Source organism: Trypanosoma conorhini, assembly GCF_003719485.1.
Source record: "Trypanosoma conorhini strain 025E chromosome Unknown Tco_14.4_contig_00094, whole genome shotgun sequence".
NCBI classification, from domain to species: Eukaryota; Euglenozoa; class Kinetoplastea; order Trypanosomatida; family Trypanosomatidae; genus Trypanosoma; species Trypanosoma conorhini.
Genome location: NW_021704179.1, coordinates 4253 through 20696, shown reverse-complemented (window position 1 = coordinate 20696; position 16444 = coordinate 4253). Strand labels below are relative to the sequence as shown.

Sequence of the window (16444 nt, the reverse complement as noted above, 5' to 3'; positions counted from 1 at the left end):
TCTCGCTCACTCCACCTAACTATATCAATCTCTCTCTCCGTCGCTGTATATTCCCCTGCACTGCCGCCTCACCTCGCGTAATCGCCGGCCAGAAACGTCACTGCTCTTGTTGCTGCTGCTGCTATTTGTTCGCCATACACACACACACACGCATAGAGAGAGAGAGGTCCAAGCGTGGATCGCGGCCGGACAGACACAGACACCCACCGCAATGCAGCCAGTGCAGGCGAATCCGCAGCTCGCTGGGTTGCCGCAGCGAGACGTCCTAGTGCTGGCGGAGAAGCTGCAGCTAATCACATACGACGGCTTCATGCACTGCGCCCGGCAGTGCATCACCCACTACGGCGAGGACTCCATTCCCTACCACCCAGGCGAGAAGGCGTGCCTGGACCGCTGCGTCAGCAAGGTGCACAACGGACTTGAGCTCTCTCGTCAACTCAAGAGGGAGTTCGAGGAAAAAGTGAAGAAAGGCGAAATGCCGTATAAGTGGATGAGAGACATGACATCCGCAATGACATAACCCGGCGATGTAGCGACGCGGCTGCGGCTAATGCCATTGGTAGCGAGGGCAGTGGCGTTGATGAGGCGTCTGGTGTGTGTGTGTGTCCAATCTATTTGTTTCTCGCGCGGTCGCTGCAGCGGTGGCAGCAGGAGAAAAACTAATGGGTCCGGTGCCCCGTGTGCGCCTGGAGGCGGAGGAGCAGGAAGGAGGAGGAGGAGGAGAAGGGGGGCACACAACTAATAACGAAGACAAGAATTTTTGGTGGAGGAAAGAGATCTGGTGGGTGCTCCGCCATTTCCTGCCGCCGCTGAGAGCGCGGGAGGGCGAGCGCAGGCAAGACCTCCCACACGCACGCCACCGACGCTTGTTCGCCGGGCGGGCCTGCGCCTGGAGGCCTCTCCCACCGCATTCCTGTTTTCTCGTCCTGCCGCGTGCCTGCATCTGCTGCCACAACTGCACCCACTTGTGTCTGTATGTGTGTGTGGGTGGGGGGGGGGATGGAAGGAAAGGAAAGGAAAGGAAAGGAGGACGGGAGCAATACAAGGGAAGGTCACAATAAGATAAAACAAGCGCAGGAGCAGCAAAAGCAAAAAAAAAAAAAAAATGTCCTATCGCGGCTACGGTGGAAGCTACCGTGGCGGAAGAGGTGGAAGGGGTGGAAGAGGTGGATCTCACTGGCAGAGACCGGCATATGAGCAGGAGACGTTTCGCGCCCCCGCCGAGGCCCCCTCTGCCGCACCTTACGCCGAGTTGAGGAATTACCTCAACTCCGTGGAGGGCATGAACTACGGGGAGCTGAAGTCCTTGACAAATGCCTCCTTTGCTCTTTCGGAGACGGTGCGATGCACTTTTTTGGCGATTCAGTCCGACCCCTTTGCCCCTGGCAGCCAGGTGCGCGTGTCCTGCCCTTGCCCGTTTCAGCTGGAGAAGGTGCTGCAGGGCTCTGATTTGGAGTCCTGCGTGCCGTGTCGCCGTGTCGCGGCGGAGGACTACATTCTGCGCTGCTTCCACGAGGGACACCGTCGCGGGGTTGCGCGGTACCACAGCGGGGCGCTGCAGGTGATGCGGCCCTCGCAGCACGTGCTGGAGCGCAGCACGGTGACGCTTGTGCGTGGGGACCGGGGCAGAGGCGGGGGGGTGGAGGTGAACTTGTTTGCGCGGGTGAAGCTGCCGGGCCACGGCCGCCGCATTGACGGCCGTGGGGCGATTAACATTATCTACGACGAGCTCCTCCCGATCATGGAGCGCTGCGTCGTGGGCCTGGACGAGGAGCGCCTCTATCAGCACGTCACCTGCGTGCACGACCAGGAGCATCTTCGCGGCGAGTTGCGCGCCGCCGGGTGTGTGGCGTTTGTCGCCAACGGCGCGGTGCTGCCGCGCGTGTCGGGGGAGTCGGACCGGCCGCTTGAGAAGGGCGCGGTGCCGTTTTTCTCGCCGCCGACGCTGGAGCGCACCTTTCGGCTGCCGCACAGCGGGGCGAGTGTGACGGGCATGGGCCTCCCGCACGGACTCACCCTCATCGCGGGCGGCGGGTTTCACGGCAAGTCCACGCTCCTGCGGGCGCTGGAGGTGGGGGTGTACAATCACGTGCCGGACGACGGCAGAGTTTACGTCGTCGTGGACCCCACGGCGGTGAAGATTCGTGCCGAGGATCGACGCTCCATCAACGGTGTCGACATCTCGCCGTTTATTAACAATCTTCCGCTGCAGAAGCCCACGACGTCGTTTGCCACCTCCGACGCCAGCGGCAGCACCAGCCAGGCCGCGAACATCATCGAGGCGCTGGAGCTGGGCTCCCGGCTGCTGCTGCTGGACGAGGACACCTGCGCCACCAACCTGATGTACCGCGACGACCTGATGCAGCGGCTTGTGCCACGCGAGCAGGAGCCCATCACCCCCTTTGTGGAGCGCGTCACGGACCTCATCCAGAACCACGGGGTGTCGGCGGTGATGGTGATTGGGGGGTCCGGGCAGTACTTTCCGCACGCCACCGTGACGTTGGTCATGAATTCCTACAAGGCATACGATTGCACCGCGCGTGCGCGTGAAATTGCCTCCACGTGCATGCCGCCTGTGCCGCCACTTGAGAAGGACAGTTCTGCCTTTGCCTCACCCATGCAGCGCCGCTTTGACGGGAACGGAACGTTCTGCACCGTGCACTGCCGCAAGGGACGCGACAGCATAAAAGTCAGCGGCGTCGGCCTCGACACCATCCGCTTCGCCGAGGAAAACATTGACCTCTCGCTGGTTGAGCAAGTTGTGGAGGAGGGGCAGGTGAACGCCATCGCCCAGTGCCTCGCCATGCTGTACGACGGTGACGACGCCGGCGTCGAGGCGATGCTTGCGAAGGGTAAATCGTTGCAGACGCTTTACTCCCCCGCCGGCGGCAGCGAGCCGCGCAGCGTGCCCTTCTACTCGGACTTCTCTACGCTAATTGAGGGCTGCGACGCCACGCTGCGTGAGGCGCGGCTGGAGGCGCGAACGCCATCGTGCTACCTGCCGCGTGGCTTCACCTCCGCGGTGCGGCGGTTTGAGATTGGGGCGGCGCTCAACCGCCTCCGCACCCTTCGCACCCTCGCGACAAGCATGAAGTGAGGCGAGGCGGAAGGCAACGATGCGGAGGGGGGGGGGAGAGAAAGGGCGCGGAAAGAAACGAAGAGCACACGCAACGAAAAGAGCAGAGGAGGTGGGGGGAGGAGGGTGAGGCTGTACATCACAGCGACGACAAGAAGAAGAAGGGGAGCAAAGGTCACGGTTGCATGCGGTAGGTGAGTGCGGCAACTCGCCATGAGACTCCCACTATGGGATTTGGGGAGTTCTCACACCATCTTTATTGCGGCGGAGCCTGTCTCTGCGAACAAGGAAAGGAGGTGGGGGAGAGAAATGAGTGGGGCTGTGATAAAAACGTGGTCATTTCCATGAACAAGGAAATAGCGGCGCACCCCCTAAATTCCCCTCCTCATTTTGCACCGACGACGGACCCCTCCTGTCACTGCGTCCGTCGAGGCGCGTGCTTGCGTGTGCGTGTGAGTGTTGTTGTTGTTTTTTTTTTGCTTCTTTTGTTTGGGGGAAGTGGGGTTGTAGGAGTATTTCTCTTATGCTTCTGTGTTGTGTGTATGTTGTGTGCCTTGGAAGGAAGGGATGAGGGAAGGTAAGCTGAGGGCGCTGGGGAGTGCCCTGCGCAGGCGCAAAAGGTTTTTCGTTTTCCCGCGCCTCACGGTTTGCTTATGCCTGGCATTTGTTCTGATGGCGTGGCTGTCCGTAGCCTTCTGCTTTTCTCTTCTGCCCCACTTCAAGCTGAGTGGCGAGAAGCGGCAGACGGAGGCCCCTGTCGGCGTCACGACGCGCCTGGACCGCGTCACGGACCCCGTGAACGAGCTCGTCGCCGCCACGCTAAAGCAGCTGCACCACGGCACCTACCTCGTGACCAGCCCGCTGAACGACGGGTCTGGAGAGGCCGTCAAGTTCGTCTTCAAGGCGGAGTGTCGGCCCGCGTCGCAGTGGCACGGCCAGCAGGGGTGGAGCGAGGTCGCCGTGCATCACTTTCAGCGGCTCTTCTACGGCGGCGACGATGTCCCGTACCCGCGCGCCGAACTCGCCCGGGGCGTGGTGGTCGCCGTCACCGAGGCGCAGCTGCGCCGCATCGTCCACGCGGACCAGTGCGGGGTGCTCAACGGGAACGCCACGACGCGGGTGCTGGAGAATTTAGTGGGGGGCAAAAAACTCCTGCGCGGGGCCCAGCGGGGTGTTCCGGGGGAAAATCCACGTGCGACCGTCTTGATGATTGGCGTGGCCCTGACGTGGCGGGATGGGTACAGCGACGACAGCTACCCCGCGTCGGCTCTCTACGCCCCCTACTTCACCGTCCCTCCCTACAACCCCGAGGTAAAGCGGGAGCCCGTTCACCGCTTTGCCTTGTATGAGATGTCCGACGTCATGGTGTTTGACTACCTTTTGTTAAACGCGGACCGCGCCTTCAATAAGAACTGGTTCCGAGACACCGCGACGCATCTGCACTCAACGCTCATGGATAATGGTTGGGCCTTTGCGGGGGAGCGGTTTGGGTCCTCGGTGTGCGAGGTGGAAAGCGGCCTCCTCCGCTGCCCCTCGCCGCTGCTCACGTGGAGCAGAGGACGACGTCGCCTGTGGCGGTGCCTTCCCCGAGCCCCTGCGAAGGCGGCCGCCGAATCTGCAGCCCCCGCGGAGGCTCGCCGACCCGGACTGCTGAAATGGTGCCGTTTCCGCCCTGAGACGGTCCGTGCACTCAAGCGGACACGGGAGCAGTGGATTACTGCCCAGCATGCGGAGGAGTCACTCTCGCACCGGTGGGTGGAAACGATGAGGTCAGACGTCCTTCTTGCGTTCTTGCTGGAGGCCTACGGCTCGCAGACATCGAGAAAAGGGTTTAACCAGGCCCTCTCACGCTACATCCGTGGGTGCCCTTCATTTTCGGCCCCGGTCCCCACCGAGGGGGACGTAACCTCGCAGAAGATCCTGCACGCATTGAAAGTTGGGCTGCAGCATCGCATGGACAGGTTGGTCGCTCACGTGAGCGCCTGTCTGCAGGCGCACGGAGATGCCTACGTCTATGCACACGATATTGAGGACTGAGAGAGGGGTCACTTCTTCTGTCGCGCCTTATCTCCTCGTGCACTCGTGCTGTTACCCCTGCTCTGTGCGTGTGTGTGTGTGTGCGCGCGCGCGCGCGCTCCGTGCCCGCCTCGGAAGCTGTGGGTGATGCGCTACCGGGGTGCGGGGGCCTGGGTGGGACGTGCCCCACGGCCTTCGCGTGGACGCCGCGAAGGATGGCGGCTGTAGCCTCGGCTAAGGCGTGCGAGACAAATTTCTGCTCGCGACCAACCGGCGCCAACGCTCACGCGCCTGTGCGCACGTGTGGCTTTATTTGCTATTATTGTTTCTCTCTTTTTCTTTTTCCCGCGTGTGTGCGTGTGGTGGTGCTGTTGTTGTCCCCCTGTGAAGACGCAGGATGAAACGTCAGGCCTCACGCCTGTAAAAAAAAAACTACGCAATAAAAGTTGCTGGTGGTTTTTCGTTGGTTTCCACGTCACCACCGCAGGACCTCACGGCGCAGCGGGGGCAGCTGTTGGAGTTCCAGCTCTTCCCCGTCCCCGCACCGAACGCGGGAATAAGTCGCCTCCTGCAACTCCACCACTTCGTCTCCGTATCATCAATGACATATATATATGCATGTATGTGATTTTGGCTTGTCTTCCTCTGCGTCGTCGCGCTCTCTCGCTGTGGGATGTCGCACCCACATCTCTGCGTCTTCGACCCCAACGACATGGCTGCGGGGGTGTGTATTTGGCTTCGCTTCCTTGTATCCTTCTCTCGGGGCAAAAGTTAAGGTGACAGGGCTCGGTCTATTCTCTACGTGCGTGTGGCTTTCGCCTCTGGGGGAAGGGGGCTGTGCTTGGGAGGAGCGGAGGGCAGAGGTCTATTAGGTGCGGCGCAGGTGTAATGGCGCGTACGGCGTCGGACGATTGGGATGCGTTTGGCGTCTTTGACGGCCCCCCGCCGCCCCCCGCCACGCACCTCACTCTTCGGCAGTATTTGGCTCTGGTGCGGTGGGTTGGGCAGCGGCTGAAGCTGGCGGACGTCTCGTTTCGGTTCAACCTCCCGACACTGGGGGACGCGGAGGAGGAGGCCGCTGCGCTGAGTGCGTGCGGCCACCCACCCGTGTGTGTCCACTTGGCTCGCGAGGAGGGGCTCCACGCGATGCGGCACCCGGAGTCCCTCCCCGCCGTTGCATGCGACGAGGCGTACGCGGCGGTGCACGGGCCCCCGCACGTGCACTGTTTGTTCTGCCTGCATGAAAGTCGGGAAATGCACCGCCCCGCGGTCCTGCCAGATCTGCGTGGGGACGTGCTGAGCCACTACACGCAGCATATGCAAAAGCGAAACGAGTGCCTGGCCCTCCTGGAGGCTGAGGCGGTGGCCCACGTGGGTGAGGCAGACTGGGGAGTGGACCTCTCGCACGCGGCGCAGCGGGAGGAGCTGGAGCGCACCGCGGAATCCGCAGGCCGGCATGCCTGCTTCATCGCCTCTGCCGGCACGGCGGCCTGCCCCGTCGTTGTGGCGTACTGTGCGGCGTGTGACCAGCTGGCCCCGCTGGCATTCTTCGCCGCCGCGGCGTCTGGCGTCGACGGCGGCGACGACAACAAAATAGAGCCACGACAACACCTCGAGGCGGCGAGGAGCGTGGAAGAGGCTGAGACGATCTTGGCGCGCCTCTTGCTTGCGTGTGAAGTGCTCTGTGGGCTGCAGCGCGAGCGGGCCCAGGCGGCAGGAGGGTCCACGCCTCGGGTGCAGCAGGAGACGCACATTTTTCTGGCGACGCCCCTCCTCTTCGACGAGGCGAAGGCGGAGCTAACGGAGGAGTTCGAGAGCGGGGCGGTCGTCACGCATTGCTCAGTCATTCTTCCCATGGCCACCGTGGGTGGCCCGCCGGAGGCGCCGCGTCTCTGCCTTATGGACGAGGAAGCAACGCTGCCTTCGCTGCGGAGCCAGCTGCCGCCGTACTCCTTCACGGACGCCGTTGTGGGTTTCGCGATGGCGTGGCCCACGCAGGCGGCCACGGACGCGAAGGTTGCGTGGGTGCTGCGGCACGACGGCGGCCTGCGGGTGCAGCGGCGGCTGGCGTACGTGGAGGACACGGACGAGTGGGTCATTGCACGTGTGTTTTATCGCCCCGACACCGCCCCGCTGGAGGGCTGCGGCGACGGTGGCGGCGGCATTCGCGTGCGGAACGGGTGCAGCGTTGCCAGGATGCTGCCGCTGACACTCCTGCAACAGTACACGTCTGGGCCCCGCTGCGAGCCGGCGGACGCGGCCACCGGCACTAGTGTCGCGACTGGTAATAATAATCGTCCGCAGACGAAGTACACGCTCGACGAGGTGGAGGATGGAGAGCTGCTGGGGTGCCCGTACGGTGCGGAGGCCAGAACCGTCCAGTTCTTCGCAGGCATGACGGCGCTGGCCAAGGCGATGAGGGCGGCGGCCGACCACATGAAGGAGAAGCAGCCGTATGAATAATCAATCACGATGAAAGAAAGGGGAAGAAAACAACAGCAAGAATATATTTGCGTCTCATCTCTCGTGCAACTCTTTTGCGTGCTTGCTGCATTTCTCACAAAAGCCTGGCTCCCCTTGTGCCGTTTGAGGGATATACATTTTTATATAGAGGGAGAGAAGCCGACCATCACGTGGGTTTTTTTTGTATGCTTTTTCTTATTGCGACTCTGGCACACCGCCTCTCTCTCTCTCTCTCTCTCTCACTGTTAGTATCACGTGTCTTCGTCCCCCCGCCTGCCTGCTGGACTTTTGTTGGCACGTGAGGAGCGAGTAGGGAAAAGGAAGAAGAGGAGCCAAAGCTTTAAAAAAGTTGGGAGGGGGAGGGGGGAAATACGCCCGCAGATGCGGAAATATATGTGGTCGCCGCCCGCCCCGGGGGACGGTGCACGCGTATTCGCGGGTGGCGACGCCGCGGAGGCGCCGGAGGGGTCCTCCCCGAGGGCCTGCGGGGAGCTTGCGATTGTGCCTCCGCACTCCGAGCTGCAGCTGGCGCCGCGGAGCCAGTCGCCGTGTATGGCGCTGGCGCACTCCGGGGTATGCCCCACCTGCCACCGCCCGCTCAACACGAGCCCCGCGGAAGAATTGCCGCTGTCTCCCGCGGAGCGACGCTTCTCCCCGCAGTACTTTAGGGCCCTGGTCCAGGCAAACGCGCAGCATCTTTCCATCTGCGATAGCCCCTCCTTTTGCCAGCAGCGGCGGCAGCAGCAGCAGGGGGTCGAAACTCCCGAGACCTTGCAGCAGGTCCGCATGTCCTCCCGGCCGCGGAGCAAGCGCGCGGCCGACGCCGAGAACGAGGAGAAGACGAAGGAGGAGGAGGAAGCGACGGGTGTATCCAGGGAGGCGAGTGCGGGCCTGGCCGAGCTCGCGCGGGGGGAGGAGGCGAACGTTGGCGGCGAGGGTGTTAGTGACCATGGCGGGTACTACAGGCGGTACTTTAGGGAAATTCAAAAGCTCGGCAACGGCACCTTTGGTGGGGTGTACCTCTGCCAGCACGTCATGGAGGGTGTCGCGCTCGGGTACTTTGCGTTGAAGAAGATTCCCGTGGGCGACAATGTAGAGTATCTGCAGAAGGTGCTGCGTGAGGTACGCATCCTGGAGGAGGTGAAGCAGCACCCCAACGTGGTGGAGTACAACCACAGCTGGGTGGATGTGGCGCAGCTAGCCGACTTTGGTCCACCCGTGCGGTGTCTGTTTATTCTCATGGAGTACGCGACCTTGGGCTCGCTGGACTCGTACCTTGAGCTGCACGGCACGGCGCTGCCGACGATCGCCGTTTGGTACTTTTTCCTATCCGCCTTGGCGGGAACCGTCCACCTGCACAAGAAGAATATTCTGCACCGTGACCTCAAGCCGCAGAACCTGCTGCTTACAGGGGCGCCTGAGAAGCCTCCGCGGGTCCTTGTCAGCGACTTTGGAACCGCCACCCTCCTTGAGGAGGTTTCGTACGAGCGGACGGGCGGGACGGGGACGGTGGAGTACATGGCCCCTGAGCTCTTTGAGTGTTCCTCGGAGAGCAGTGGAACGTACATCAACGCCCACACCAAGGCGTCGGATGTCTGGTCGCTGGGGATGATCCTGCACTACCTTGCCTGCAACGGGACGCTGCCGGCGCGCCTGCCCAACGGCGCGGTGGTGTTGAACGTGGAGGAGTCTGCCCCGTTTATCCGGCCGCCGGAGATGGTGGAACTCATTCGAGCCATGCTGCACCGCAATCCAGCGAAGCGCCCCACCTGCAACGAGTTGCTGAAATCTACCGTCGTGCAAACCATTCTTCGCAGCTTTGAGAATGCAAGTCACTTCACGGATATTCTTCCCACGGCCGCAGTGACTCCTGCCAGAAATTCTCCCTCGTTGCGTGGAAAGAAGCGGGATACGGCAGGACGCTCGATACATGTACGCCGTGGAGAGAATGACTCCGCCACTTCGTGCGCCCACGACTGGAATGCTCCGCACGATAACGAAGAGGAGGAGGCGTCGCAGCAGCCACACTCGCCAGTGGTGGAAGTGCCGCTAATGCTGCAGTACAGAACGATGGAGTCGAAGCGCGTTACGTCCGCCGGGGCGCGTGGGGTTCAGAAGGGACGAAGAATAACTATGGTGGATCAGGCCGTGCAGACGGATTACGTCAAAATCGTCTACGAATGATGACAGTTGTGTTGCCGTTTGCGCCTTGTTTCTTTTTTCAGTTTGTGTAGTGCTTCCCAAGTTCTCGTGGAGGCGTCGTGGGTGGGATAGCTCGGGCGGCGACTCTTTGCCGTCGACTATGGATGGATGGGTGAGGAAATGCAGTGGCCACTACTCCCCAACCTTTACCTGAGCTGTCTATCCCTTCTTGCTGCTGGTGGTGGTGTGGAGCACGAGGTGAAGTAGGTTAGCTGCCTGCATTTTTCTTTTTGAAGCCTGAGTCCTTCAAGCGAAGGTGGTGGTGTTACTCTGCTGATGCGGATACACCCATGCAACCAGCATTGTTTTCTAATATATATATATATATATTAGCCAAGTTGTTTATTTCTTGGTGTCCACGTTTCTGTGCCTTTTGTTGTTCTTGTCCCCCCCCCCCCCCGCACTTGCCTTTTGTTTTTACGGTTTTTTTTTTCGTTCCTTGTCTGTGTCTGAGAGCGAGAGAGCGAGAGTGAACGAGATGGACGTCCTTGAAGTGATTCTTTGAGTGAATTGCGTCTTGTCGCGTTCGTCTGACGGCTAAGTTTCCTTCTCTCTATCCGTGGCGGGGAGGTGCAGAGACGGTTGGGTTGCGGGGCCGCATCACAGCTGCGTGCGAGTTGCGCCGCGGGGCGATGCGTTTTGAATGGCCCGCTTCTCTTCTCTTCCGTGCCTCGTTGTTTGGCAACCCACGCGCGCGGGCGCGGCAGGGTTGGGGGGACTGAAGCGGCTGCCCAAAAGTAACAGAATAACAAAAAAAAAAGGAGGCGGGACGCGGCGGTGAGGGCGGCGCGATGACCGGGCAGTCGCTGGGCGCGGCACTTGCGCTTCCGCTGCTTGGGGTGCTGGGCTGCGCGACTTACGTCACCCGCCGGCGTCTGCGGGACGTCGTGCCGCGGGATCCGCTGGACGTCTCGCCGTACTGCCGCGGCGCTGCGCTGCGGACGCGGCAGGGCGGGGGCCCGTGTCTGATGTGCGCGTTTGAGGTGCCCGTCGTGATGCCAACGGCGCACATCCGCCGCCAACTCGCGAGCGCCACCGCGGACGAGTCGCTCTACGCGCTGCATGCGCTGCTCTCCAGCTGGCTGATGCGGGTGGAGGTGACTGCAACCGCCTTTGCGGCGCGCTGGCGAGTGTCGGACGCGTACAACTGTTGGCGCTCTGCAGGGCGGGCTGCCCTTGCCGAGCAGCGCCGTGCCACGCCGTCGCGGCAGTGCCGCCACGACACGAGTGGCGCGTTGGACGCGCCTTCGCAATACGGGGAGTGGGAGGCGCACCGTGCGCCGCCGCGGCAGTGCGGGGGCGGCAGGGAGGCTGTCTTGAAGTGCGGGGCGGAAGCGATTGCCGTGTCGCTTGAGCCGGACGTCGAGGGGAGTCGTCAGGCGGTGCTGCGTCTCTGCTACGTGGTGCAGCCGTTTGCGGGGTTCGCGCAGGACTCGCTGGCGGAGCGGCTGGCGCTGTGGGGTGCGGAAACGTACGGCAAGTTGCTGGCCGCGCACGCGGCCCACGCCCTCGAGAGGCTGGAGGCACATTGGCGCCAGTGAGGCTCCTTCGCGGAGAAACAGGGGTGAAGTTTGATGCCGACCGGTATTTTATTGTCTTCTCTGCGTGTCCTCCCCCTCGCGTGCATGCGGCGAGCAAACTGCAGTGGGTCAGTGGGGTGATGCTGCTTCTGTGCCCTGCGCCGCCTCTTCTTTTGGGTTTGTTTTGTTTTGTTTTTCTCCTATTCCCACGTGCTGCTGCAGCAGCGGCGGCGGGGCCGGCGTGCACATTTCCAGACACGTAAAAGGAAGGCAGGGCGGTGGGGACGCGCACACGCGGGGCGCCACCGACGGAGGCAGATAGACTAATAGATAGAGAGGGAGAGAGAGAGAGAGAGAACAAAGTCAGGGAGCGTGGGCCGGCGTGCCCCGCACCGCAATGGAGGTTGGAGACGCGCGGCGGCGGCAGTCGCTGCAGCTCCTCGAGCTCTTCGTCGACCTCATTCACGGAGACCTGATCCGCGCGGACGCCGGCTGCCGCCGCGTCGCTGACGCCCTCGTCGCCGCGTACGAGGATGCCATCCGCTGGCTCGCCACGGAGGAGCAAAGCTTCACGCCTGCGCTGAGGGGCGCCATCGACACGTACTGCGCGAGGCACGTCCTTCGCACCGCGCCGGAGCTCCTCATCACGTCGCAAGCGGCGGCGGCGTCGTTCAAACAGATTGCGGACGTCTTGTGTTCGGCGGGAGAACTGTCGCACGTGGGGGAGGCGATGGCGCGTGAGTTGTCGCACTTGACGCGACGTCTTGCAACCAAGCGCTTTGCGAGGCTGCTCGACCTCATGGGCGACGCCGTCGTTGCGTACATGCAGAAGGCGGCCCAGCAGCACGCGCGGGAGCGGGCGGCGTGCACGACCCTGCAAGAGGGGGAACCGGCCTTTTGGGCGTCTGTAGCGCAGTTTTCCACGGCGCCGACCCGCACAGAGGGAGAAGCTGCCGTCACACGCGAAAAGCGGCCGCGTGAGGCGGCGGCGCTGGCGGACACAGACACGGGCTCAAAAGGGGGCCCGGCGCGTGGCTTCTCGGAGGAACTCCGCCTTGCAATGAGTTCCCCGCCAAAACACCCCCCTGCAAACGCGCTTAGCACGCGTTTCATCGCATGCGCCCAGCCGCGGTCGTCTCCCCCCGCCGTCTCTGGCACGGAAGACGCAAAGAGCGGCACGGCGTCGGCGGAAGCAACTGGGCGTGCGTTACTTCAGGCGAACGATTCGGTCGTGGCGGCCGTGGACGACATGGATAAGAAGAACTCACAAACAGCGCAGGATGTCAGCAGTGGTTTTCTCGTGGCGGATGACTCGGATGTGGCCATCCTCCCTACGCAGGCGGCCGCACGCAAAGGGGTTGTTGTTGCTGGCGGCTTCGATGAATCGGATACCTCGCTCCTTGGCGGTGAGGTTCACGAGCGCCGCTACTTTCTCCTTGCGCAGGCGAATCGATACGAGCCGGATGGTGCGCGACGAGGATCCTTCACGTGACCGCACTGGCATCTCACTTGGCGCCCTCCGGTTTTTTTTTTTGCTTTTCCTCCCATGCGGACTCTCTGGGTGGTTTGAGGAAAGGGAGCGAGGGAGAGTGTCTGAGCGACTTTGCGTGTGGGTGTGGGCGGGTCTGTGTGTGGCTTCTTTCTGAACCGTTTCCTTCCGCTGCAGTTGCCGGCGTACGGGACGCGGCTGCTATGAATGGGTGCGTCGTGCTTTCTTATTTGCTGGCCGTGCGTGCTGACTGTGTGTGGGGGCACGTGTGTGTCTTTCTTTTGCAGTTTGTTTGTTTTCGTCTGCGCTTTCTTGTTGCTTGGCCGCCTCTCGTTCGGCGTTTGGAGCTCCTGCCGCTGCTTATGCCTCGCCAGCGGTGAGGGAAGGCACCGAAGCAACTAAAAAAAAAAGGATAAAGATAAAAAAAAGCCGCACGACGACCGTGTGTGGCGGAAGCAGGCCGGGCGGGAGCCTCTCTGGACTCTGCGGTGCGGCGCCCCGATGGACAGCCAAGGCGGGGAGGAGACGGAGGAGGAGCTTCCGCTCGAGATTGAGGACTACTCGTGCAACACGCGCTTCGAGGAGGTCATTGGGGAAATTGAACGGTATCTCGTGGAGGAGTTTAGTACGCGGCAGGAGCTGCAGCGGTTTCTGCTGAATCCACCGCAGCCCCCGCATCCGCGTCAATGCCGGGATAAGGGCAGCACGGAGGTTGCGCAGGTGGCGGGGGGCCGTCGCGGCAGCGGCGATGGGGAGATGGTTTTTGGCCGTTGCTTTTTCCCGCTTGCCGCAGGCAGCAGCAGCGGCGGCAAGCAGGAGAGCGCGGCGGCGGAGGAGGAAAAGGAGGGCGTTGCTGTGGAGATCCACGTGCAAAGCGGCTTGCGGGGGTCGCAGCGGCAGCGGGAGCAGAAATTGCACCCCATCGCCCGTCTTTTTGCGCTTCCGATTTTCTTTCTGGCGCGCGGAACCACGACGGCGCCGTCGTACCGTCCAAGTGAGTCCTCGTTTTACCTCTCACTTCTCACAACGGCGGTGGGCCGCGCGCTGCGTGGTCCGCTTTCCCTGCGCCTTGACGGTGACCCGTCGTGCCTCCCATCACCGTTCTTCTACGCCGACGGGCTGGCGCCGTGCTTTGTGGCTGTGGGCGACCACTACCAGCTGGCCTTCAAGGGGGTGGCGCCGCCGGTCATGCTGGGCGACGGCGCCTGCCGTCAAGCAGAGTCGTGGACGCTGCAGCAGCTCGTTGCCCAGCCTGTGGTGAAGTGTCGATTTCATTGCAGCGCCTACCCGCACCCGCCGGAGTGGTGCCGTCACGTGTCGGACCAGCTCGACATGTTTCAGCTCCAGATAGGAACGCAGAGCCGCGTCCGGACGGAGGTGTTTGATGGCATCTGCGTGTCTTTGCAACGGGAGTTTCGCTTGAGTGTGCCTCGGCGCTTTTTGCTGAATGATTACGCCCTGGCGGAGTCCGCCGCCCGCGCAGGCGTGGACGCGCGCGTCGCCACCTTGCTGTGGCATGATATTCTGGAACTTGAAAATGAGACCATGCTTCTTGCGGCGGGCCCAACGACGTTTCCCTTTGGCAGTGGCACGGCCCCCCTACGCGGCATTACTTTTTGCTTTCAGTGGAACCAGCTGCTGGACACCGTGGTGCACGAAGATGGGGGGCGGAGCTCCAACCTGAACCCGTTCGCCCCGGAGGGGACGCTGCTGGAGAGCAAGTTGGTCATCCAGGCCGTGGCGGTCCCCAAGAAGGAGTGCGAGTTAAACCACGCTGCGTGCAAAGTTCTGTCGGAGTACGTGTATCGGGTGATGGAGCATGTGTTGTCAGGCGAGGAGGCGCAGGAGGGGCAGCGAGGATCGGATGGACTTTCCAGTGTGGTGAGCGACATCCTCTTTGGCCACACCGTGGGCCTGGCAGGGCAGGAGGCGCTGGTGGAGCGCCTCACGACGCATGCGGCACCGGGTGAGACGGTCAAGCAGGACATTCGTCGTGTGTATTTTCCCGGATCCTTCCTCTGCCGCTTTGCGTACGCATGCGCCAGTCGCGTACAGAGCTTGGAGGATGTCCTTCCACTCTGGTTGCTGGTGGTGGAGCAGCTCAGAGGCCTGCTTGAGGGCAAGGGCGATAGACGGCAATCTCTGCAGGAACTCATTCGCGTCCTTGGCCTCCCCGTCGTGGAGGAAATTGACCATGGACTGCCGCTGTTGGTTCAGAAGTTGCAACTCCTCGCCTATTGCGCGCGGCGCATGCTGAGTGACGCCCAACCACCCGCCGTGGTCAAGCAACCCGCTGACGGCTGGGAGGACGAGATGGAGGAGGAGTTTTCACCCCACAACCCGGGCGAGGTCGCCGCAGCCGCGGGCGAGCTTTCACGGAATGGATTCGTTGTCTCCGGCAAACGCCTCATCACAAATGGCGAGCCGTTGCTGGAGCCAAGGGCGCTTCCCGTCCCTCCCTGCACCTCCGATGTGATGCTGCTGAAGGCGCAGGAGCTGCAGACGCTCGGCACGGCGGCCGCGGCGCAGCACAGCCGTGCGTGGATTCAGAGTAAAGGACTTTTTAATGATATGTGCTTGTTTCTCTACTTCAACCGGGCTCATGAGGGGCGTGTGGTGCGTTTTCCGGACTTTGTGCACTGGCACAGTCCGCGTGACTTTGTTCCGCCCGCGTCGGACGCAGTGGCGCAGGATGACGACGCCTACTTGTCACCGCGGATGCGGCGCCACTCCGACGCCGAGAATGCGTGGATGCGAAATATATGGTGGCCACTGTGGGAGGCGGCCACCCCGCGCTCTCCGGAGGAAATCATGGCCCAGTCGTTTGTTCCCCATGAGCAGGCGCGGCTCATCATTCGCTGGATGGAGCGCGACCTTCCCGCCGCGCAGCTCCTCCTTGAGACCGTGCACGCGAACTTCAGTAATTCGCTGCATCGCATACTCTCCCACCGCTTCGTGGAGGGCAACCGGGCCATCGCGGCGTATGCGCAGCGCAAAAGCGAGGCCATCGCAAGACGCCTCAAGGGCGCGCTGCGCTGGGGCGACGATGGCCCCCTGGTGGACGGCGAGGGCCTGCGCACCACGTACGGCAGCGCCATTCGCGTGATTGGCGAAATTGAGACGTGCCTGTGCGCCGCCTTGGCGACGGAGCGTGTGCTGGGTGCCTTCCAGGGGACCGCCGCCGCACCACCGCCGCCGCCCGCCGGCGAGCCGTGCGCCTCTGTGGAGCAACTCGTCGCGGCGCTTGCCTCGCCGGTCGCGACGGACGCCGACTCCGCCGAACTCGTCTTGAGTGAGGCATCGCTGAATTGGGATTTGTGGCAACGCAGCGGCATCGCACACCGCTTCACCGCGGAAGACCAGCGTGCCACGACGATGCGGCTTCGTGCGACATGCATGGCGGAGCGGCCTCTCAACACCACCGCGTGCTTCCAACAAATGTTTGCTGAAACCGACGAAACGGGCGTCTTCCGTGTGGCGCTGGCGCTGGCCGAGGAGGTTCTGTAAAATTGGAAACGACGATGGGTGTGAGGACGCGCTGCGTCTTGTCACTTGTTGAGATGCTGCTCTGCCTGCCTGTATGTATGTGGGTGTGGGTTTCATGTGTTGTCTCGCTCTTTCGCTCTTGTCGTCTCTCCGCGTCTTGGCAGTAAACACTCAGCCGTCGCAGCGACCACC

General features: G+C 62.4%; 8 protein-coding genes across 8 annotated transcripts, besides 10 other annotated features; all 8 read left to right on the top strand.

Moving 5' to 3' along the window:
• Window positions 1-211: 211 nt before the first annotated feature.
• Window positions 212-520, top strand: Tco025E_02417 (sTim1; the record flags this gene model as incomplete). Its single annotated transcript, XM_029369343.1, has 1 exon — window positions 212-520. The coding sequence occupies one exon, from the start codon at window positions 212-214 to the stop codon at window positions 518-520; it is 309 nt and encodes a 102-aa protein (XP_029230588.1).
• A 168-nt stretch (window positions 521-688) lies between these two features.
• Window positions 689-730: a microsatellite.
• A 236-nt stretch (window positions 731-966) lies between these two features.
• Window positions 967-990: a microsatellite.
• A 13-nt stretch (window positions 991-1003) lies between these two features.
• Window positions 1004-1028: a microsatellite.
• Window positions 1029-1105: 77 nt separating this feature from the next.
• Tco025E_02416 (putative mitochondrial RNA binding complex 1 subunit) lies at window positions 1106-3097 on the top strand (the record flags this gene model as incomplete). The annotated part of the gene is made up of 1 exon (XM_029369342.1): window positions 1106-3097. The coding sequence occupies one exon, from the start codon at window positions 1106-1108 to the stop codon at window positions 3095-3097; it is 1992 nt and encodes a 663-aa protein (XP_029230587.1).
• A 436-nt stretch (window positions 3098-3533) lies between these two features.
• Window positions 3534-3566: a microsatellite.
• Window positions 3567-3643: 77 nt separating this feature from the next.
• Tco025E_02415 (putative glycogenin glucosyltransferase) lies at window positions 3644-5113 on the top strand (the record flags this gene model as incomplete). Its single annotated transcript, XM_029369341.1, has 1 exon — window positions 3644-5113. The coding sequence occupies one exon, from the start codon at window positions 3644-3646 to the stop codon at window positions 5111-5113; it is 1470 nt and encodes a 489-aa protein (XP_029230586.1).
• Window positions 5114-5176: 63 nt separating this feature from the next.
• Window positions 5177-5196: a microsatellite.
• Window positions 5196-5222: a microsatellite.
• A 758-nt stretch (window positions 5223-5980) lies between these two features.
• On the top strand, window positions 5981-7555 carry Tco025E_02414 (uncharacterized protein; the record flags this gene model as incomplete). Its single annotated transcript, XM_029369340.1, has 1 exon — window positions 5981-7555. The coding sequence occupies one exon, from the start codon at window positions 5981-5983 to the stop codon at window positions 7553-7555; it is 1575 nt and encodes a 524-aa protein (XP_029230585.1).
• A 218-nt stretch (window positions 7556-7773) lies between these two features.
• Window positions 7774-7799: a microsatellite.
• Window positions 7800-7936: 137 nt separating this feature from the next.
• Tco025E_02413 (putative serine/threonine protein kinase, putative,protein kinase) lies at window positions 7937-9739 on the top strand (the record flags this gene model as incomplete). Its single annotated transcript, XM_029369339.1, has 1 exon — window positions 7937-9739. One exon carries the CDS (start codon window positions 7937-7939, stop codon window positions 9737-9739), a length of 1803 nt encoding a protein of 600 aa, XP_029230584.1.
• Window positions 9740-10069: 330 nt separating this feature from the next.
• Window positions 10070-10087: a microsatellite.
• A 461-nt stretch (window positions 10088-10548) lies between these two features.
• Tco025E_02412 (PIF1 helicase-like protein) lies at window positions 10549-11298 on the top strand (the record flags this gene model as incomplete). The annotated part of the gene is made up of 1 exon (XM_029369338.1): window positions 10549-11298. The coding sequence occupies one exon, from the start codon at window positions 10549-10551 to the stop codon at window positions 11296-11298; it is 750 nt and encodes a 249-aa protein (XP_029230583.1).
• A 147-nt stretch (window positions 11299-11445) lies between these two features.
• Window positions 11446-11473: a microsatellite.
• Window positions 11474-11605: 132 nt separating this feature from the next.
• Window positions 11606-11634: a microsatellite.
• Window positions 11635-11674: 40 nt separating this feature from the next.
• Tco025E_02411 (uncharacterized protein) lies at window positions 11675-12769 on the top strand (the record flags this gene model as incomplete). The annotated part of the gene is made up of 1 exon (XM_029369337.1): window positions 11675-12769. One exon carries the CDS (start codon window positions 11675-11677, stop codon window positions 12767-12769), a length of 1095 nt encoding a protein of 364 aa, XP_029230582.1.
• A 498-nt stretch (window positions 12770-13267) lies between these two features.
• Tco025E_02410 (putative outer dynein arm docking complex) lies at window positions 13268-16273 on the top strand (the record flags this gene model as incomplete). The annotated part of the gene is made up of 1 exon (XM_029369336.1): window positions 13268-16273. The coding sequence occupies one exon, from the start codon at window positions 13268-13270 to the stop codon at window positions 16271-16273; it is 3006 nt and encodes a 1001-aa protein (XP_029230581.1).
• Between the last annotated feature and the right edge of the window lie 171 nt (window positions 16274-16444).